Raw genomic sequence first — 20,123 nt, 5'->3', positions numbered from 1 at the left:
AAAATTTGTATGGACCCACAAAAGACCCCAAATAGGCAAAGCAATCTTGAGAAAGAAGAACAAAGCTAGAGGCATCACATGTCCTGATTTCAAACTATTTACAAAGTTACAGTAATCAAAACTGTATGGTATTGGCATAGAAACAGACACCTTGATCAATGGAACAGAATAGCCTAGAAATAAACCCACATATATGGTTAATTAATTTACAACAAAGGAGCCAAGACTATGTAATAGGGAAAGGACAAAGAAGCCAAGAATATGCAATGGGAAAAGAACAGTCTCTTCAATTAATGGTGTTGCGGGGAGGGGAGGGATCAATTAGGAGCTTGGGATTAACATACACACACTGCTGTATATAAAATAGATAACCAACAAGGACCTACTGTATAGCACAGGGAACTCTACTCAGTATTCTGTAATAACCTACATGGGTAAAGAATCTGAAAAAGAATGAATATATGTATATGTATAACTGAATCACTTTGCTGTACACCTGAAACTAACACAACATTGTAAATCAGCTCTACTCCAATAAAAAAATTTTCCCCAATAAAATTTTAAAAAATAAAAAATGGTGTTAGGGAAACTGCATTCCCCATTTTGCATTTTGCCACATGCAAAGGAATGAAACTGGATCGCTATCTTACACCATACACGAAAATTAACTCAAAATAGATTAAAGACTTGAATGTAAGACCTGAAATTATAAAACTCCAAAAAGAAAACATAGGGAGTAAGCTCCTTAACATTGGTCCTGGCAATGATTTTTTTTTGGATTTGAGAGCAAAAGCAAAAGCAACAAAAGCAAAAAATAAACAAGTGGGACTACATCAAACTAAAAAGCTTCTACACAGCAAAGGAAACCATTAATAAAATGAAAAGGCAAACTATGGAATGGGAGAAAATATTTGCAAATCATATATCTGATAAGGGGTTAATATCCAAAATATATAAAGAACTCATACAATTCAATAGCAAACAAACAAACCCCAAAACAAAAAACAACCTACAAACAAACAAACAACAAAAAACCCAATCTGATTAATAAATGGGCAGAGGATCTCAACAGACATTTTTCCAAAGAAGATATACAGATGGCCAACAGGTACATGAAAAGGTGCTCAACATTACTATTCATCAGGAAAATGCAAATCAAAACCACAAGATACTATCTTACACCAGCTATTATCAAAAAGACAAGAATAAGTGTTGGTAAGGATGTGGAGAACAGGGAACTCACGTGCACTATTAGTGCAGCCACTATGAAAAACTGTATAGAGGTTCCTCAAAAAATTAAAAATAGAACTACTGGGAATTCCCTGACAGTCCAGTGGTTAGAACTCTGAACCTTCACTGCCATCGGCCTGGATGTATCCCTGGTCATAGAACTAAGATCCCACAAGCCACACGGCATGGCCTAAATAAATAAATAAATAAATATTTTAAAATAAAAAATAGAACTACCAAATGATCCAGCAATTCCACTTCTGGGTATTTATCCAAAAGAAATGAAAACACTAACTTGAAAATATAATGCACCCCCATGTTCAATGCAGCATTATTTACAGTAGCCAAGACATGGAAACAACCTAAGTGTCTACTGATGGATGAATGGATAAAGAAGATGTGAGATTATACATATACATACACACACACACACACACACACACACACACACACACACACACACACAGATAGACAGATATACTCATTCAGCCATAAAAAAGGAAATCTTTCCATTAGACAATATGGATGGACCTTGAGGGCATTATGCTGAGTGAAATGAGTCAGACAGAGAAAGACAAATATCATATGATCTTATTTACATGTGGAATCTAAAAAACAAACAAACAAGAAACAACTCATAGATACAGAGAACAGATTGGTGGTTGCTAGAGGCAGGCAGTTGGGGGAGGGTGGGGGGAGCAAAATGTCAAAATGTACAGACTCCCAGTTATAAAATAAATAAGCCATAGGGATGTAATGTACAGCATGGCAACTACAGTTAATACTGTACTGTTTATTTGAAAGTTACTGAGAGAGTAGATCTTAAAAGTTCTTATCACAAGAAAAAACAAATTTTAACTATGTACAGTGATGGGTGTAATTTACTTAGACTTACTGTGCTGATCATTTCACAATATATACATCAAACATATCGAATCATTATGTTGTATACCTGAAACTAATATGTTACATGTCAATTATATCTAGAAAAACAGGGGACTTCCCTGGTGGCACAGTGGTTAAGAATCCGCCTGCCAATGCAGGGGACATGGGTTCGAGCCCTGGTCCGGGAAGATCCCACATGCCGCGGAGCATCTAAGCTCATGCACCACAACTACTGAGCCTGTGCTCTAGGGCCCATGAGCCACAACTACTGAAGCCCGCGTGCCACAACTACTGAAGCCCCAGCACCTAGAGCCCGTGCTCCGCAACAAGAGATGCCACAGCAATGAGGAGCCCGCACACCACAACGAAGAGTAGCCCCGCTTGCGCCAACTAGAGAAAGCCTGTGTGCAGCAACAAAGACCCAACACAGCCAAAAATAAATAATAAATAAATTTATTTTTAAAAATTAAAAATAAAAAACAAAAAGCAAAAAACCAGGGATGTTGAGCTTCTTTCAACTATTCTAAGCTAGTAAGTAGCATGGTTCACTGAAAGAAAGAAGGCTCTGGAGTCTAACATGTGTTTTCAAATTTTGAATCTTCTGCATACTACTAGCGTGACCTTGGGCAAATTACTGGATCTCACTCAGCCTTAGGTTCTTCAACTACGAAGTGTGGGAAGTATCCCATACACATAGGGCTGTTGTGAGGATTAAAGAAAATAACCCATGTGAAGTACCTAACAAAAACCAGGCACTCAATATAAGGTCCAAACCTCTTGTTTATCCACTCCTGAGAGGGAGGTAAATTGTGACACCAGCCCAGGACAATTGCCAACCTGACAGGAACTCCAGGGATGGACATGGGTCCACAATGGGCCCAAGTGAGTCTAGTATGAATTCTTGAGGTGAACAACAAGGCTGGTTTCAGGTCTGCTGGGGGCAGTTCTAAAATTCTATCCTTGGTTAGCCCCCAGGGACTCTGAACTACTCTCATTCAAAGTGTAGGGGGTACAGGTAGGTAGCCTGACATCTTCCAGTGGCCATGAACCAAAACCCAGCTGGCCTAAGAATGCTGGCCAGGTGTGTCTGTCCTGATTAACTAGTTATTACTACGGTTAGCTGCTAAGCCTGCCCTGGGCAAGGCCCACTGCTGGATTTTAGCCTCGAAGGCCAGTTCTGACTTTGAACCGGTTGGCCTGGAGTTTGGTGTTTTGTGTTACAAATAAGACTCCCAGCTTTGCCCAGCCCTCCTGGAGTGACTGGTGTCTGAAGAATTTCTCATCATGTAAACACAACTCTCCTACAGCAGGCCTTTGAAAAGCTTCCGTGTCAATATTGTTTATTACGAAATATTCTACCTTATTAGCAGCTCAAGAGGCTGGATTCAGGGCAAAAAGATGCAACAATATTTTTCTTAACTATGATAAGTTGGGAAGGAAGAGGAACTTTCAGAAGAACAAAGAAACAGTAGGACCCTACATGTAATGATGTGAGAGAAAGACAGGACCATCTAATCCCAGGCATTCGGGTTGGCAGCTCCTCTATGAAACCGAGTCTGCAAGTGCTGGGACACCTAGGCAAGGTTGAAGCAGCCACTGGAAGGTGCCAAAAGCTACTGAATTGTCTTAACACTTGCAGTTTTCCTTCCTTACCTATAGGTTTCTCCTAAATCCCCAGGTTTCCCTAGCACTTGGAAACATTCATTTGCATTTCCTGAGACTTCACAGAAAAGAGCTAGGTGACAGTTGAGGGGCTTCTCACCCAATGCCCCCTGCCCAGACCATGGTTTTTCAGAGGACCAGGCTGTCTCCAAGGCTCAGCCCCAGAATAACAGAGATCTCAGATGAACATAAGCTCCACGAAGACTTTAAACTCCAATTTGCAGAAGTGTGGTCTTCCTCCTGATGTCTTTCTAAAATATTACTCCCTTTCCCCATCCTAGGACACTACTTGAATTTAATCTGTCTTCCATATCTCAGGATCATCATTCAGAACAGAAACTACTGAACAGTACATGTTCAGATGCTACTGAGGGCAGAGTCAGGCTTTCCCTATGCTTCCTTAGGTGGTAATGATCTTAAATTCTACTCTTTTCATAGTTTCTCTATCTCCTCCCCAGTCAGCCTCTACTAGACTGTGCCAGATGCCAACCTGTCTCTGGAAGTGCTTATAATCTGCTGTTTCTTTTCTGGTATGGTCTGGAAAAACAGATAAACTGGTTATGATTGTGCCTCAAATGAGGGCATACAGGTACAGGAAATTATGGGGGTTCTTACGAATAAAGGGAATGTGCTTTAGGGGGCAGGGAGTTTTGCCTATCCCCAGGGGCCAGAACTGTGCACTGGACAGCACCTGGTACTCAGTAGGCACACAGTAAATATCTATTGAATGAAAGGGGCACATGTCCATTTGTTCTCAACCAAACACAATTAGGAAGCCTCAACTATGTCAATTACTTCAGGCCTATTGAAGAGCAGAAGGAAGTGGGTGCTGTCCCAACCCTAGGAGACCTTCCCACACTATTTCATAATTTCCCCTTCTACCTGCTAACACTTCCTTTTGAGAAACTAAGCCTGAAAAAGGGAAGAAACCACTACAGCAGACTGATAAGAGAACTACAGTGGGAACTAAATGTTATCCCCCCAGAGCCCACATCACAGAGGGGAATAATGAGTCATGAATTAGCAGCCACCCACTTAGCCCTTCCCGGGGCTCCATAACTGATTTCGCCACTCACAGCAACCTGAGCCCAGAGCAGGGAAAGGAGCCTGGAGCTGGGTCTCCCGCCATCTCCACTGCTTGGCACCAGGCACACAACAGGGCCTCTGACAATCCACCTGCCTTCAGTTTCACCTCTTATAAGGAATGAACTCCTGACTCACACAAAAAAGCCAAGCACTAAGGAGTCCAATAAATATAAAATAGCCATCATTAAACTTAAAAGAAAGGTGCCCTACACAGAAGAGATCATTATTTTTTAAAAGGCTGCTATCCTTTCTTATAATAAAACTTGGAGCCAGGTAAGCAGTACAAGTAATTAAGCCGAGTTCTCAAAAGCCAGACTCGTAGGTCAGACTCAGATATGGAGGGCACACAGGGAGGTCACTCTATGTGACAACAGGTACTGAATGAACAAACCATGCCAGTGAATCAGCTAGGAAGCCATTACAGGCCCAGTTCCAGGAATGGGAACAGTCAGTAATCTAGGCCTGGGCAGTAATTTCTCCCTAAGCCTGGGGGAGGCAGACAGTTCCCCAACCCTATACTAGCCACAACACCAGAGGTTATGTGACTGCCTGATGTCATAGGAAGGAAGTAAACCACAGAGCTCTAGGCACTTACCAGGAAGTCCCCTCTGCCTAAAAGATTGGCCACTTTCATTCCTTACAGCCTGTGGTCCACACTGCAACAGCACTACATAGAAATTCCCAAATTCCTGCGGAAACCAGACTGCTCCAAAGGCTTTGAGCAAGCAGGGTGCCAGCCACCCCTCAGACCAGCACCCTTAGTTCAACATTCCCAAAATGTGGGCCTGCTGGTGGTAACGAGATGCTGGGGACACCTGGACCTCTCACCAACATCTCTTGTAGTCTGCTAACCACGGCCCACAGTCCAGACTCAGGACAGTGACCTGTGCAGCCTGAACCAACTGAGACCATGCACAGGGCCTGGGCTGCTTCTCCCCATATGTTGCCCCTATGCACCCTAAGGGATCTGGATCCCCAGCCCATCCCTGAGGTCACTCTTCTGGTCCTCGCACCCCTTGGGCTCTCACCTCTGGGTCCCCCTTTAGCACTCCCAGTATCCCTTCCTGGGCCTTAACCCCTTCCCTGCCCTCCTTCTCAGCCCACTTCCCCAAGCCAGCTATCCACCGGGAGCACAGTCTACAGCCCTCCTCCTCCTCCGATGCCCCCTTCTCTCAGGCCCCGCCTCTCCCTCCCACCCTTACCCTAAGCAGGCTTGCATCATGCTCAGACTCCAAAATCCTCACCTGCATTCTTCTATCAGGTTGGAGATTCCCACCCCTCAGATCTGTCAGATACCCTGGGTCTGGCAGCCCCTCACCTCTCCCCACAGCCTGCTGTCACTCTTAACCCCTGGAGACCTGGGTCCCTACCCCCAAAGCCACTATCCTTTGCTCAGGTGCAGAACTCTTTCTCTCTGGGCCCTGGTACTCCCTACATCTCATTCTTTTTTCCCCTTAACACACTGGTTTCCTTTACAAACAAATTATATTAGTAAAAAGAAGTGAGTCAATTTAAAGAAAAATAATAATAACCAAATAAAAGTATTCAGGAACAGCAAAAATAGGGAAAGCAGCTATGCAAATGGAGAATATTTTGAATTCTACCTTAGCTGAAACGAAAACTCCACTGTGGTGGTTTTAAGACAAATTTTAACATACTTCCTCAAATTGTCCAGGTCGGCTTAATATCCTTCGAGCTCACCCAGGTCGTTCAGCTTTACCCACAGAATCAAATCTCTATCTGTGTCACAGATGGGAACACAAGGCTTTCTGGGGCCCGCAGACCCATCTCTTGTTACCGTAATTGCTCCTGAGGTGTGGGTCATGGAAAACAGCTCTGAAATAGGAGTAGAAAATGCAGGTTTGGGCAGGCACTCTGCATTTACTAGCCACCTTATGCTGGGCAAATCAAACTCTGTCAGTGTCAGTCTTCTCATCTATAAATTGGAGCTAATAGTCCTTGCGTACCTCACACTCTTGGTTTTTTTTAAATTAATTATTTTTGGCTGCGTTGGGTCTTCGTTGCTGCGCACAGGCTTTCTCTAGTTGCGGCAAGCGGGGGCTACTCTTTGTTGTGGTGCGTGGGCTTCTCACTGCAGTGGCTGCTCTTGCTGCGGAGCACGGGCTCTGGGCACGTGGGCTTCAGTAGTTGTGGCACACGGGGTCAGTAGTTGTGGCTCACAGGCTCTAGAGCACAGGCTCAGTAGTTGTGGAGCATGGGCTTAGCTGCTCCACAGCATGTGGGATCTTCCTGGACCAGGGCTGGAACCCATGTCCCCTGCATTGGCAGGCGGATTCTTAACTACTGCGCCACCAGGAAAGCCCCACACTCTTGTTTTTTTTTTTTTTAAGTTATAGATTCTTATGTATTCATTTTTTTAAAAAATATTTTATCTGTTTATTTATTTTTGGCTGGGATGGGTCTTTGTTGCTGCGCGTGGGCTTTCTCTAGCCGTGGTGAGCAGGGGCTACTCTTCGTGGCGGTGCACGGGCTTCTCATTGTGGTGGCTTCTCTTGTTGCAGAGCACAGACTCTAGGCGTGTGGGCTTCAGCAGTTGCAGCACGCAGGCTCAGTAGTTGTGGTGAGCAGGCTCTAGAGCACCAGCTCAGTAGTTGTGGTGCACGGGCTTAGTTGCTCCGTGGCATGTGGGATCTTCCCAGACCAGGGCTCGAACCCATGTGCCCTGCATTGGTAGGCGGATTCTTAACCACTGCACCACCAGGGAAGTCCTCACAGGCTTGTTTTGAAGATCGCATCAAATGAAATAATTTATGTGAAAGCACTTTGGTGTCATGTAAATGTGAGGTATTATCTTGAATGCTAATGAACAGCTTACAGCTTACAAACACAAATGAATCATTCCTTTTGACTTAACAGGCAGCCAAGGAACTTCAAAAATTCAGAGTTTCAGCCAGACAGACAAACCCAGGAATGAGTTAACCATCAGAGAGATACAGAGAGGACTTGGAGGCCTGGCTCCTGGTCCCACCCAGTGCTGGTCAGGCCCTTGGTGAATGAACGACAGCTGTCAAGTGAAACCAGGCTCACTGCCCAACCCTGAGGCCTCAGTGCCTGGTCTGGAGGTAAGAGGCTTTGAGAAAGGCTCCCATTGAAGACAGTGAACTGAGTCAGGCTCACCTAAAATCCAGAAATGGCCCCCAGATGCCCACAGAATCAAGTCCAACCACGCTAGGGCCTAGAGGCCCAGAGACACCACATTTTTCAGATTTAACTCCTGCCACACCCTCAACAAACCCTAGGCAATGTCCTATTCCTTGTCATGCCAGGCACTTTAACTTCTACCCCTTCATGCCATTCCTTCAAGTCCTTCTCTGTCCTCAAAAACTTATTCTTTTTTTTTTTTTTTTTTTGCTGTACGTGGGCCTCTCACTGTTGTGGCCTCTCCCGTTGCGGAGCACAGGCTCCAGACGCACAGGCTCAGCGGCCATGGCTCACGGGCCCAGCCGCTCCGTGGCGTGTGGGATCTTCCTGGACCGGGGCATGAACCCGCGTCCCCCACGTCGGCAGGCGGACTCTCAACCACTGCACCACCAGGGAAGCCCAAAAACATTCCTTTTAAATCTGTAAGAAACAATGTCAATGTATCACATTCTAGGGTATAACAGAAATAAGTGATTTAAATAAAGCTATTAGGGCTTCCCTGGTGGCAGTACAGTGGTTAAGAATCCTCCTGCCGGGCTTCCCTGGTGGCGCAGTGGTTGAGAGTCTGCCTGCCAATGCAGGGGACACGGGTTCGTGCCCCGGTCCGGGAAGATACCACATGCTGCGCAGCAACTAAGCCCGTGCACCACAACTACTGAGGCTGCGCTCTAGAGCCCGCAAGCCACAACTACTGAAGTCCGCGTGCCTAGAGCCCATGCTCCGCAACAAGAAAAGCCACTGCAGTGAGAAGCCCACGCACCACAACGAAGAGTAGCCCCCGCTGGCCGCAACTAGAGAAAGCCCGCACAGCAACGGAGACCCAACGCAGCCAAAAATAAATAAATAAAAATAAAGTTCCCTTTAAAAAATAAATAAATAAAGATATTAGCTAGCAGACAGGTAAAACAGCCTTTTCTTTAAAGCAATAATAAAATATAAACTGAAAAGGTCAATATTAAGTTTCCATGGTAGTTTTCCTGGTAAATACATTTAAAACTTTAGTCTTCTAACAGTTGATCAAAATGCATTTTCAAGCTTCACCAAGTAATACCTGCCAAGATACAGTGAGTTATGTACCCTTCAAAGGGCTTCAAATGAAAGGCAAGGCTGCTATAGACAGGAAAGAAATTCACGTGTCAACTGCAGAGCAGTGGAAGGAATATTAAACTGGGGCCCCAGTCTGACCCAACACTCACTCACTGGGTGATCTCAGCAAGTTCCACAGCCTCTTTGGACCTCCATCCTCCTGTCTATAAAATGAAGAGAGTAAATGACCATGATGATCCCTTTTAGCCCTGCTGTGATATATTCTTTTCTCCTCTCAAGGTCTTGCACAAAAACACCTCCTCAGGGGAAGTCTTCCATGATCCTGCCAATCATATGAATCTTGTCTTCCTCTTTATTCTGACAGCATTTTCCTTATATACTTTTATTCCACCTCTTTCACTCTACCTCAAAATTCATTGTTTACTATATTGTGTGAGCTGTCCGAAAGCAGAAGTGATGTCTTCTTCAGCTCTGAAGTCCCACCACCATGCCTACACAGTCCCTTGTCCATGGTGACATACTCCATTCATTTGTAGATTTGAACTGAATAGTGAACTCTGCTTATCCTCAATTTTGTTCTACCTGATGCCCCACTGCCTTTCTACCCTGACCACTGCCTTGGTCGAGAATCACTGGTGTAGTGTGAGGTGAATCAGCACTGGTCTATCAGGACTGGAATGAGTGAGAAGGTGTGAGGAGTGGAGGGCAAACTCAGACATGAGTTTGGGAGATGTGCATTGGACATTAGCACTTACAGTGTAAGGAAGGTGGAGCAACAATGATAACAGCATGAGGGAACTTGTAGTGAGTCTGTGCCAAGTGCCTTGCCAAGTGCTTTGCCTGGACTGAGCCTCATAACAAGGCTGGTGAAGAGGGACTGCCACCATTCCCATTTCGCAGACATGGAAGCCAAGGCACACAGAGGTTAAATATTTGCTCAAGGTCACAAACTAGGTAAGTCATGGAGCCAATATCCAGGAAGTCTGCCTCTAAAGTCCACTTTCTTAACTGTCACTGGTGATAAGTACAAAGATGATTATAAACGCACATTTAGAATTCCCAACATTGCTCAAGGCTCTGTATTATGATTTCCACCCATTTTCAACACACGGTAGATATAATAAACAACGGGTCTTGGCCTTACTTGTTAAGATTAGTTATAAAAGCTGACATTTTCTGCATGAGTTACACTCTCTAGGAAATCACCATCTGATTAGAAAGCATCACCTTCTAGAATTATCAACTTTGACCTCTGCATTTCAAAATGATGGACCACAAAAACAAGAGACAGAGAGGCTGGAAACAGACATGATAGGGTGACCCTCCAGGAACTGCTCTCTTCACATTTGTATCCCTAGCACCAGGCTCTGCGACAGGCACACAGTAGGTAGGCACTTAAAAGTTTGTGGAATCGAATGGTGTTTGTGGGAAATGTTTCTACCCTCCTTGAAAACACAGATGAAGAAAGAGAAAGAAAAACAAAAGAGGCAGGGAGAACACTGTAAAGTTTGATTTAATGAACTGTGGGACCTGCTCTGTGTGTGTGTGTGTGTGTGTGTGTGTGTGTGTGTGTGTGCGCGCGCGCGCGCGTGCAAGGCACTGGGCACACAGCGTGCTGTTTTCGAGAGCCAGGATGGGAGCTGCCAGCTGAGAGATGGGGTGATCTCCTGCCTACCCAGTGGGAGTATAAGATGGCACCACTTTTCTGAAAGACAATTTTGAAAAAGCTTTTAAATACATTTACTTTTGGTAAATATATTTGATTGGTCTAGTAATTTCACTTTGCTGCAAAGTATGACTGCATAAGAAAGTAATAATACATATTCAATCATTCAACAAGGATTGACTGAACACCTATCAAGGGCCAGGCAATGTTCTAGGTGCTAGAGACATAGCAGTAAACAAAAAAGAGTAAGTCTCTTCCTTCCTGGATTTTTTACATTCTAATGGGGGAGACCAATGGTAAGCAAATGGGCATGTAATACAATGTGTAGTAATTAGATGTACGACTTCTGAAAGCCTTTGAGAGGGTAGAGGGTGATACTTGAATGGAAATCTGAATAAGGTGTGGGAGTGAGATATACAACTACCAGGAAAGAGACGTTCTAAACAGAAGGACTAGCAAATGTAAAGGCCCTGAAGCAGTAATGTGTTAGGTGAGTTTGAAACAATATCACTGGAGGCCTCTTTCATATCCATTAGGATGGTTATTAGCCAAAACACTGAAAATAACAAGTGGTGGGAAGAATGTGGGGAAATTGGAACGACTGAGCATTTCTTGTAGAACTGTGCAATGGTGCAGCTGCTGTGGAAGGCAGTATGGCAGTTCCTCAAAACATTAAACATAGAATTACCATATGACCCAGCAATTACACTGTGGGATATATACCCAAAAGAACTGAAAGCAGGACTCGAACAGATATTCATACACTCATGTTCCTAATAGTACCATTCACAACAACTAAAAGGTTGAAACAACCCAAATGTCCATCAGAAGATGAGTAGAGAAACAGAATGTGTATATACATATGGTGGAATATTATTCAGCCTTAAAAAGGAAGGAAATTCTGATCCATTCAACAAAATGGATGAAACCTGAAAACATTAGATTAAGTGAAATAAGCCAGATATAAAAAAATAAATACTATATATTTGCATGTTCATTTATACGAGGTACATAAAATAGTCAAGTTCATAGAGAAGAAAGGTAAAATAGTAGTTACCAGGGGCTGAGGGGAGAAGAGAATAGGGAGTTAACGTTTAAAGGTATGGAACTTCAGTTTGGGATGATGGAAAAGTTCTGGAGATGGATAGTGGTGATGGTTGCATATCAATGTAAATGTACTTAATGCCACTGAATTGTACACTAAAAAAAAGGTTTAAATGGAAAATTTTATGTTATGTATATTTCACCACAATTAAAAAAAAATTATAGGACTCATGTGGCTGGAGCCCCGTGAGCAAGGGAAGAGTGGTAGGGAACATGCAAGAGAGGCACTGAGGGCCCCAAGGGCCAGGGAGGGCCTTCAGGCTTCATTCTAAGACTGATGAGAAGCCCCTGGGGAGCTGGGAGCAGAGGTAACACAATCTGATTTACCATCTAAAGGCTCACTCTGGCTGCTGTGCGAAGAGGCTCAAGTGGGCAAGAACAGAACTAGGAAAAGGATTAGAAGGCCATTGCAGTCACCTAAATAATCCCTGAGATTAATTCAGAATGTCTTCAAGGTTTGCAAGTGGCATTAATCCATGATCTACTCTTCATCTTGGCAGGCTCTAGGGCCCGGCCCTGTCCAGTGTGTGTGCGCACATACACGCACACAGGCACATGTGCATTAGCACATAAGAACCTGGGGCTTACTGCCTGAGATTCTAGGAGGAGATTGGATTCCTGGGGCGTTATCCTCTCCCCCGGAGAACTTCCAGACCAAACCTGGGTCCTCAACTCAAAGCTTTCCTACAAGAAAATGATACCTTGCCCCACCTGTCTCCCTTAGGGCTGGATGGGGAACAAAAACGTCTACCTTTGGGACTTGCTGACTCTCTAAATTCCCATGACATATGTTCTTCTTTGTTTTTATTCTGTTTTGGTTGGTTGTTTTTATTGTAAAACATATATAAAATAAAATATATATTAACATAAAAGTTACCATTTTAACCGTTCTTAAGTGTATAGTTCTATGACATTAAGTACATTAATATTGTGCAACCATTACTGCTGTAAGTCTCCAGGACTTTTTTCATCTTGTAAAGCTGAAACTGTACCATTTAAACACTAACTCCTCATTCCACACTCACTCTCCTGCCCCTGGAAACTACCATTCTACTTTGTCTCTGTGAATCTGACTACTCTTAGGAATCTTGTACAAGAGGAACCATATAATATTTGTCCATTTGTGACTAGCTTATTTCACTCAACATCATACCCTCAAGTTTCATCCATATTGTAGCATGTGTCAGAATCCTTCCTTTTCAAGGATGAATAATATTCCATTGTATGTATATACCACATTTTGTTTAACCATTCATTTGTTGATGGCCACTTTGGCTGCCCCCACCTTTTGGCTATTGTGAGTTATGCCACTATGAACATAGGTGTACAAATACATTTGAGGGACTTCCCTGGTGGTGCAGTGGTTAAGATTTCGCTTGCCAATGCAGGGGACACAGGTTTGATCCCTGGCCCGGGAAGATCCCACATGCCGCAGAGCAACTAAGCCCGTGCGCCACAACTACTGAGCCTGTGCTCCAGAGCCCGTGAACCACAACTACTGAGCCTGCATGCCTAGAGCCCATGCTCCGCAACAAGAGAAGCCACCGCGGTGAGAAGTCCACACACCGCAGCAAACAGTAGCCCCCACTCTCCACAACTAGAGGAAGCCCGCGTGCAGCAACGAAGACCCAACACAGCGTAAAGTAAATAAAATAAATAAAAAACAAATATCTGTTTGAGTCCCTACTTTCATTTCTTTTGGGTATATACCCAGAAGTGAAATTGCTGGATCATATGGTAATTCTATGTTTAATTTTTTGAGGAATTGTCATACTGTTTTCCACAGCAGCTGCACTACAAGCAATGTACAAGGGTTCTAATTTCTCCACATCCTCACCAACACTAGTAACTTTCTGCTTTTGTTTTTCTTTAATAGCCATCCTAACGAGTATGAAGTGGTATCTCACTGTGGTTTTCATTTGCATTTATCTAATGACCAGTGGTATTGAATGCCTTTTCATGTATTTATTGGTCATTTATATATATTCTTTGAAGAAATGTCTATTCAACTCCTTTGCCTATTTTTTTTTTTTTTTTTTTTGCGGTACGCGGGCCTCTCACTGTTGTGGCCTCTCCCGTTGTGGAGCACAGGCTCCGGACGCGCAGGCTCAGCGGCCATGGCTCACGGGCCCAGCTGCTCTGCGGCATGTGGGATCCTCCCGGACCGGGGCACGAACCCGTGTACCCTGCATCGGCAGGCGGACTCTCAACCACTGCGCCACCAGGGAAGCCCCCCTTTGCCTATTTTTTAATTGAGTTATTCGGTTTTTTTGTTGTTGAGTTGTGGTTGTTTTTTTTTTTACAATCGTTTTAACATGAAAAACCATTCTCAGCTCATGGCTCATTAAAAACCAGGTCATGGCCATTTGACCCCTGAAGTCATAGTTTGCCCAACTCCCTCATTTTACATTTGAGGAAAGTCAGGCTCTGAATGAGGCCCCAGATCTCCTGATTCTCAAGCCAAGTTGTTCCAGTGGGCTCTTAGCTGCTACTTCCTTCATTCAACAAATATTTATTGAGAGCCTACTCTGTGCCAGTCACCAGGAAGGGGATGCTACAGAAGTGAATGGACCAGAACTGCTCCTCAGAGCTAAGAGTACAGAGGGGAGTAAGGCATGAGATAAATAATCACACAAATGAATATATACTTGCAAACTGATATAAGTGCTGGAAAGGAGAAGTGGCTGCTATGAAAGTACAATAGGCAAGGCCTCTCTGAGGAAGTGCCATTTAAGCTGAGTTCTGAAAGCCAAGTAAAAGTAACCCAGGTTAACAGAAGGGGAGGAAGAGCGCTCTCGGCAGAGGGAAAAGCATGTAAGAAGGGGTAAGAAATTCTATTGCATGTTTTATTAAAAGTGCAATAGGGTTTTAAAGGAGCACCAAGATTATTCCATTTTCCGTGAGTAGAACAAATTGGAGGAGTGCAACAGAGTGGAATAGAACAGACTGGAAGCAGGGAAATGAGTTGGCAGAGGCCACTCTAATCATTCAGATGGAAGTTGATGGGCATTTGGGCTGCAGCGGTGGTGGTGGAGATGGAGATTAATGAACAGGTTTGGAGATTATTTGAGAAGTGAATTCATTAGGACCTGGTGATGGACTAGATGCAAGAGTGAGAGGATAGGGAGGTATCAAGAGTGATTCCAGAGGACTTCCCTGGTGGTCCAGTGGTAAAAAATCCGCCTTCCGATGCAAGGGACACGGGTCCAACCCCTGGTCAAGGAACTAAGATCCCATATGCCACTGGGCAGAAAAGCCTGCATATCACGACTACTGAGCTCGCGCACCTCAACAAGTTGCAACTACAGAGCCCCGCGCACCACAACTAGAGAGAGAAAACCCGAACACCACAACTAGAGAGAAAGCCCGTGCGCCAGAACTAGAGAGAAAACCCGCACACCACAACTAGAGAGAAAGCCCACGCGCCTCAACGAAAGATCCCACACGCCTCAACGAAGACCTTGTGTGCCACCACAACTCAGAAGACCCAATGCAGCCAAAAAAATAAATTAAATAAATAAATATTTTTAAAAATTCTTTAAAAAAAATCTTCTCACCTATCCCTTATCTCACCTGAGTGAAAACTGAATCCCAACCTCACTGTGCTGCTTAGACCTTGGCCTCTTGCCTAGACAACAGCCCCACCTGACCCCCTAGTGGCAGCTCCTCTACCCACCCCATACTTGTGTCCTTTCTGCACACTGATGTTGAATATTTTCTTTAAAATCTGATTATGTCACTTCTCTGATTAATATATACATCAGTGGCTCTTAATTGCCTTCCTCAGGAGTTCTCAACTTCGAGGTTCCAACACACTGGCTAGATCTGGTGTGAAGTGTCCAAAGTAATTTCTCACTATTAACGAAGTACTAATTAAACAATTTACAAATGTAGAACACTTAGAATAGTGTCCAGCACATAGTAAGTATTATATAGGTGTTAGGCATTATTAATAGTGAAAATTTAAGACTTATGAGATAGTTGTAACAGATGCTTTTGGTGCTGTGTATACATACCCATGGCCCACTTCTGATTTCAGCTGCAGCTGCAGGGAACAGTTCTGTACAGGCTGACAGTATCCCTCCTCAAGGGCCCTATGGGTCTCCCTGCTTTTCTGCCCCAGAGCTTCCTCTTCTCACAAGCTCCGCCGATGAGCAGAGCAGCCTGGAGGTACAGGGGCATCTGCAGGCATTAATTTCCATCTGGTGACTTATCTGCCTCCCCTTCCTACACTGCTACAGCTACCACCATAATCCAGGGGAAAGTAACAGAAATCTTAATTACAGCTTGATCAGTGTCCCACTCCCTGACACATCTATCAACGCCTTCCCGTGAAACTCTAGGTCATCTGCCTTATCCTTCTGATCCTCCGGCTTTTGGCCCATTAGCACATGGTGAGAGGGCAACACCTGAGCATCTGCTGCTTGAAGAGTCAAAGGGCTGGGATGTGAAAAGAATAATAGAGATGGCAGAGTCATAGGTCACACTGCCACGGAGGGTATGAAAAAGGAATGGAAGAGCCTTGAGACCTGGCCTTTCTTCCGCCCTAGGCTCTAAGCAGAGTTAAATCAGCCAACAAGAGAGAGACAATGAAGCTCCCCCAGCCACAGTTTAGATAGAAGCGGAATCGGAGGCTGACACTGCGCAGGCGCAGGTAGTAGGCTACGGTTGTCTCACAGGCTCACCCGCGGCCTCTTCTAGACGAGGGCCACGGGGAGAGCATAGTACAGTTCCCCGCGCTAGGAGCCTCCCTCTCGTGCCCCCTCTTCCTCGTGAGGCCCTCAGACCATTCAGGAAAGGTCTGGGAACCCACATGAGGCCGTCGGGCCGCCCCTCGTTCCCCACTCAGGGCCCGACCGAACGTGGGAAGCTGGTGGTGCCAGCCTCGGGCGAGGCGCCAAGACGGGAAAGCCCGCCAGGTCGCTCGGGATCGGCCCTCCTCGCCCCAGTTCTCACCTCTTTGTCCGTCGCCTTCTCCTCGATACCTAATAACGCGTACAGGTCCATCTGTAAGAGCTCCTTGGTCACCGCCATGGTTCCAACCCTGACTGGATTAGTACTACAACTCCCAAGAGCCTAAGCGTGTGGGGATTCCCGGGGACTATCGACACCAAGCCTGATGAAGGCGCTTAGCCCCCTGGGAAATGTCGTGATCTGAACTAGGCTTGACTGCCTCTGATGGAAGCGGGCACTAGTGAATGAACTACGACTCCCAGCAGCCCTCGCGTCCACCGCTGATGCTCTCGGGCTGAGGTGACTGTAGTGATTCTCCTGTCGGAGGCCTTGGTTGGCCCGCGCGAGTGGGCGTGGAGAGTAACGGAGGGGCGGGGTGAAGGTGCAAAGGGTCCTGGATATGAGCCGCAGGAGCTCGGCTCCGCCGACCTTGCAGCGCCGCGCTGGCAACCACGATGGAGAGTAGGTGCTACGGCTGCGCTGTCAAGTTCACCTTCTTCAAGAAGGAGGCGAGTCTTCTCTCTTCCGGGGGCTAGAGGGCTAGGGAGGACGCGGAGTAGAGGGAAATGCACAGGACTTGCAGTCCGCAGGCTTGTTTTTACGGGCCCTCTCCAGGTGTGTGGTTTTGATGAAGTCACTGAGCCTCAGTTTCCATTTCTATAAAGTGGGGCTAACACTCCCTCGCTTTCGGGGTTGGTGTGAGGGTCCAGTGAGGTGCTGGAGGTGAGAGTTACCCATAAACTGTAAATTGGGCTCCCGTCATTTTTGGAAATCTAGGCTTTTCTGTCTGCCAAGTGTAGGATCCGGCTGTTTCCTTCCCTCCACCCTGCTTCTCCATCACACCATGCCCTTTACTCTCTCTGCCCTGAAACCGTCACCAGCAAGCAGCATGCCCTTCCCCGGTTTCTTGAGTTAGATTACCGCCCTTTTTTCTTGCCCTAGGGCACCATGGCAAAGTCTCACTTGTCCTCAGGCCAGACCTGCCAAGTTTCCCTGGTAAACTGCAGGCTTCCTCAGCCTCAGTTGTGACCAGGAGATAGGAACCAGATAGGATGAGTGAATAGCAGGTAGGGAAGCAGATCCACGTAGCACTCAGAAACCTGGGTTTTGGAGTCAAAGTGGCCAGGATCCAAATTTGAGCCCTGCTGTCATTCATGGGGTGACCTTGGTTTGGGCAAGTCATATAACCTCTCTGACCCCGTTTAAAATAGGAATAATAATGGTGGTCATCAGGAATAAGTAAGATAGTGTGTATAAATTGTGAGGATTAAATCAGGTGATGAAAGTTAAGTACTGAGTTTAGTGCCTGGCACACAGTAAATGCTTAATAAATGGAGGCTGCTACTGTTACCATCCCATCCTGAGTCAAGCCTCCTTTCATCTCTGCCAGAGCAGAGAAGGCATGGGCTCTGCACTGTTTCTCCTTTTTGAAGAGTCAGTGACCTGAAGCATGGGGCTTTGCCTATTTGTCTTTTACACTCCAGTGTCAGGGAATTGAAGACAGAGTAGAAAGCATGGGAATTTTGCATGAAGCTTTCGAGATTTGAATAGAATACTGGAGACTGAGGAATCGCTTTACCCTCCACCCCTGTCTCTCCCCAGTCCTTAGGGGCCCCACTCCTCATCCTCTTCCCAGCAGCTGGTCACAACTCCAGTGTCTGCTCTCTGTGTGTGTTTGGAGAGTCCCAGGGAGGAGCCTGCAGAGGCAGTTGAGAGGTAGACACCTTGCTTCATGTTTCTTGTAGTATGGCTGTAAGAACTGTGGCCGGGCCTTCTGTTCCGGCTGCCTTAGCTTCAGTGCAGCGGTTCCCCGGGCTGGAAACACCCAACAGAAAGTCTGCAAGCAGTGCCATGAGGTTCTGACCAGGTGAGAAGCCAATATGGTCGAGGGTTCAGCCAAGCATGGCAGCAGGCCGATGGCCAGGCCTCACAGCCTTGTGCTCTGTCTAGAGGTCAGCCCAGGAAGTGTTTGGGGTGGGGGACACTGATAGGCAGATGGCAGGTGACTTCTGACACCAGATTTCTTCTCTATAGAGGATCTGCTCCTGCCAATGCCTCCAAGTGGTCACCACCTCAGAACTATAAGAAGTAAGTGCTGAAGGGACAGAGACAAATGGGGATGGGGAAAGGACAAGGGAGCCATAGGGTAGGAGTCTCTTCCCAGCCTACAGATCAAATGAGCACAGCATCAGAAAACTATCTACCTCTCAGGCTCCTGACTGCCCTCTTGGGCTTAGAAAGCAGCTCACCAGTCCTTTCCCCAGAAAAGATTCTTGGTAGACCTCGCCCTCTCATCTGGACTCTCCCATCAGTCAGCTGGGTTGGGCTGCAGGGTGACATGAGCAACCGCCACAGAAAATTGTCTGTTGGAGGCCTCCCTAGCTGCCTAGAAATGATTTGAATGGGAAACAGTGAGTGCCTTCACCCCTCCCTTCTGCATTCTTTAAGAGCCTCTATCTCATATCCTGCCAGGCGTGTGGCAGCCTTGGAAGCCAAGCAGAAGCCCAGCACTCCCCAGAGCCATGGACTGACCCAGCAAGACCAAGTCATTGCTGAGCGCCTAGCACGGCTCCGCCAGGAGAACAAGCCCAGTGAGTGGGGGCAGACAGGGTGGAAAAGACACTATTCAGGGCTTGTGGGACTAGGATTCCTCCGGATGTTACAAGGCTTCTCTATGCCAATTGCAGAGTCAGTGCCCTCGCAGGCGGAGATAGAAGCCAGGCTAGTTGCACTGAGGGATGCACCCCAGGGTTCCATCCCTTCCACCCAGGAGATGGAGGCACGGCTTGCTTCACTGCAGGGCAGAGTTCCACCTTCTCAGACTCCCCAGCTGGTGAGTGCTGTGGCTTTGGAGGGATGGAGGCCCTGGGACGAGGACCCAGTAGAAGCCCAGATACGTGTATGCTTAGATACTTTGCAGGAGTACCTCCTGCTCCTGAGGCCTGCTGCCAGACCAAGGAACCAGGGACAGGCAGCAGGGTTGGGTGGGGCAGGAAAGGGTGGCCCCTTGGGCCTGCTGGGGACTGCCAGACCTACTTGATTACGTGGGCTCTGGAATTGTCCCCTTTCCCTGAGCTTTGGGAACTCCTCAGCATCCACCCCTGACCTAAAACCGTTCTGAGCCTTATGGTGCGGCTTCCTGCCTACGCTGCTCCCCACTGAGGTTCCCTCCTCTGACCAGGCACATCAGCCACCAGACACCAGGACTCAGGCCCAGCAGGCACAGGATCTGCTGACAGAGCTAGCAGCGGAGGTGGCTATTGATGAGAGCTGGGAACGAGGAGGCCCAGGTATCTTCTCCACCTAGCTCCCCCAGGGATCTGCCCCC

The 20,123-nt window shown here is 46.3% G+C and overlaps 2 protein-coding genes across 2 annotated transcripts in view; one reads left to right on the top strand and one right to left on the bottom strand.

Annotated features, from left to right (window-relative positions):
* The window catches only part of DNAJC17 (DnaJ heat shock protein family (Hsp40) member C17), a 38,529-nt gene extending 21,625 nt beyond the window's left edge, over positions 1-16,904 (bottom strand). The window contains exon 1 of the mRNA XM_007460170.1: positions 16,799-16,904. Within this exon, the coding sequence (XP_007460232.1) occupies positions 16,799-16,876 (78 nt within the window). The 5' untranslated portion in view covers positions 16,877-16,904. The remainder of the gene's footprint in view (positions 1-16,798) is intronic.
* Positions 16,905-17,105: 201 nt separating this feature from the next.
* The window catches only part of ZFYVE19 (zinc finger FYVE-type containing 19), a 7,358-nt gene continuing 4,340 nt past the window's right edge, over positions 17,106-20,123 (top strand). Inside the window, exons 1-6 of the mRNA XM_007460168.1 lie at positions 17,106-17,304; positions 18,541-18,662; positions 18,830-18,883; positions 19,268-19,386; positions 19,483-19,628; positions 19,977-20,085. Coding sequence (XP_007460230.1) covers positions 17,251-17,304; positions 18,541-18,662; positions 18,830-18,883; positions 19,268-19,386; positions 19,483-19,628; positions 19,977-20,085 — 604 coding nt within the window. The 5' untranslated portion in view covers positions 17,106-17,250. The remainder of the gene's footprint in view (positions 17,305-18,540; positions 18,663-18,829; positions 18,884-19,267; positions 19,387-19,482; positions 19,629-19,976; positions 20,086-20,123) is intronic.

The sequence above is a fragment of the Lipotes vexillifer genome, unplaced genomic scaffold (genome assembly GCF_000442215.2).
Source record: "Lipotes vexillifer unplaced genomic scaffold, Lipotes_vexillifer_v1.1 scaffold408, whole genome shotgun sequence".
In the NCBI taxonomy this organism is placed as follows: domain Eukaryota; kingdom Metazoa; phylum Chordata; class Mammalia; order Artiodactyla; family Lipotidae; genus Lipotes; species Lipotes vexillifer.
The sequence above is the reverse complement of the archived record's forward strand: the minus strand, read 5'-3'. Positions and strand labels throughout refer to the sequence as shown.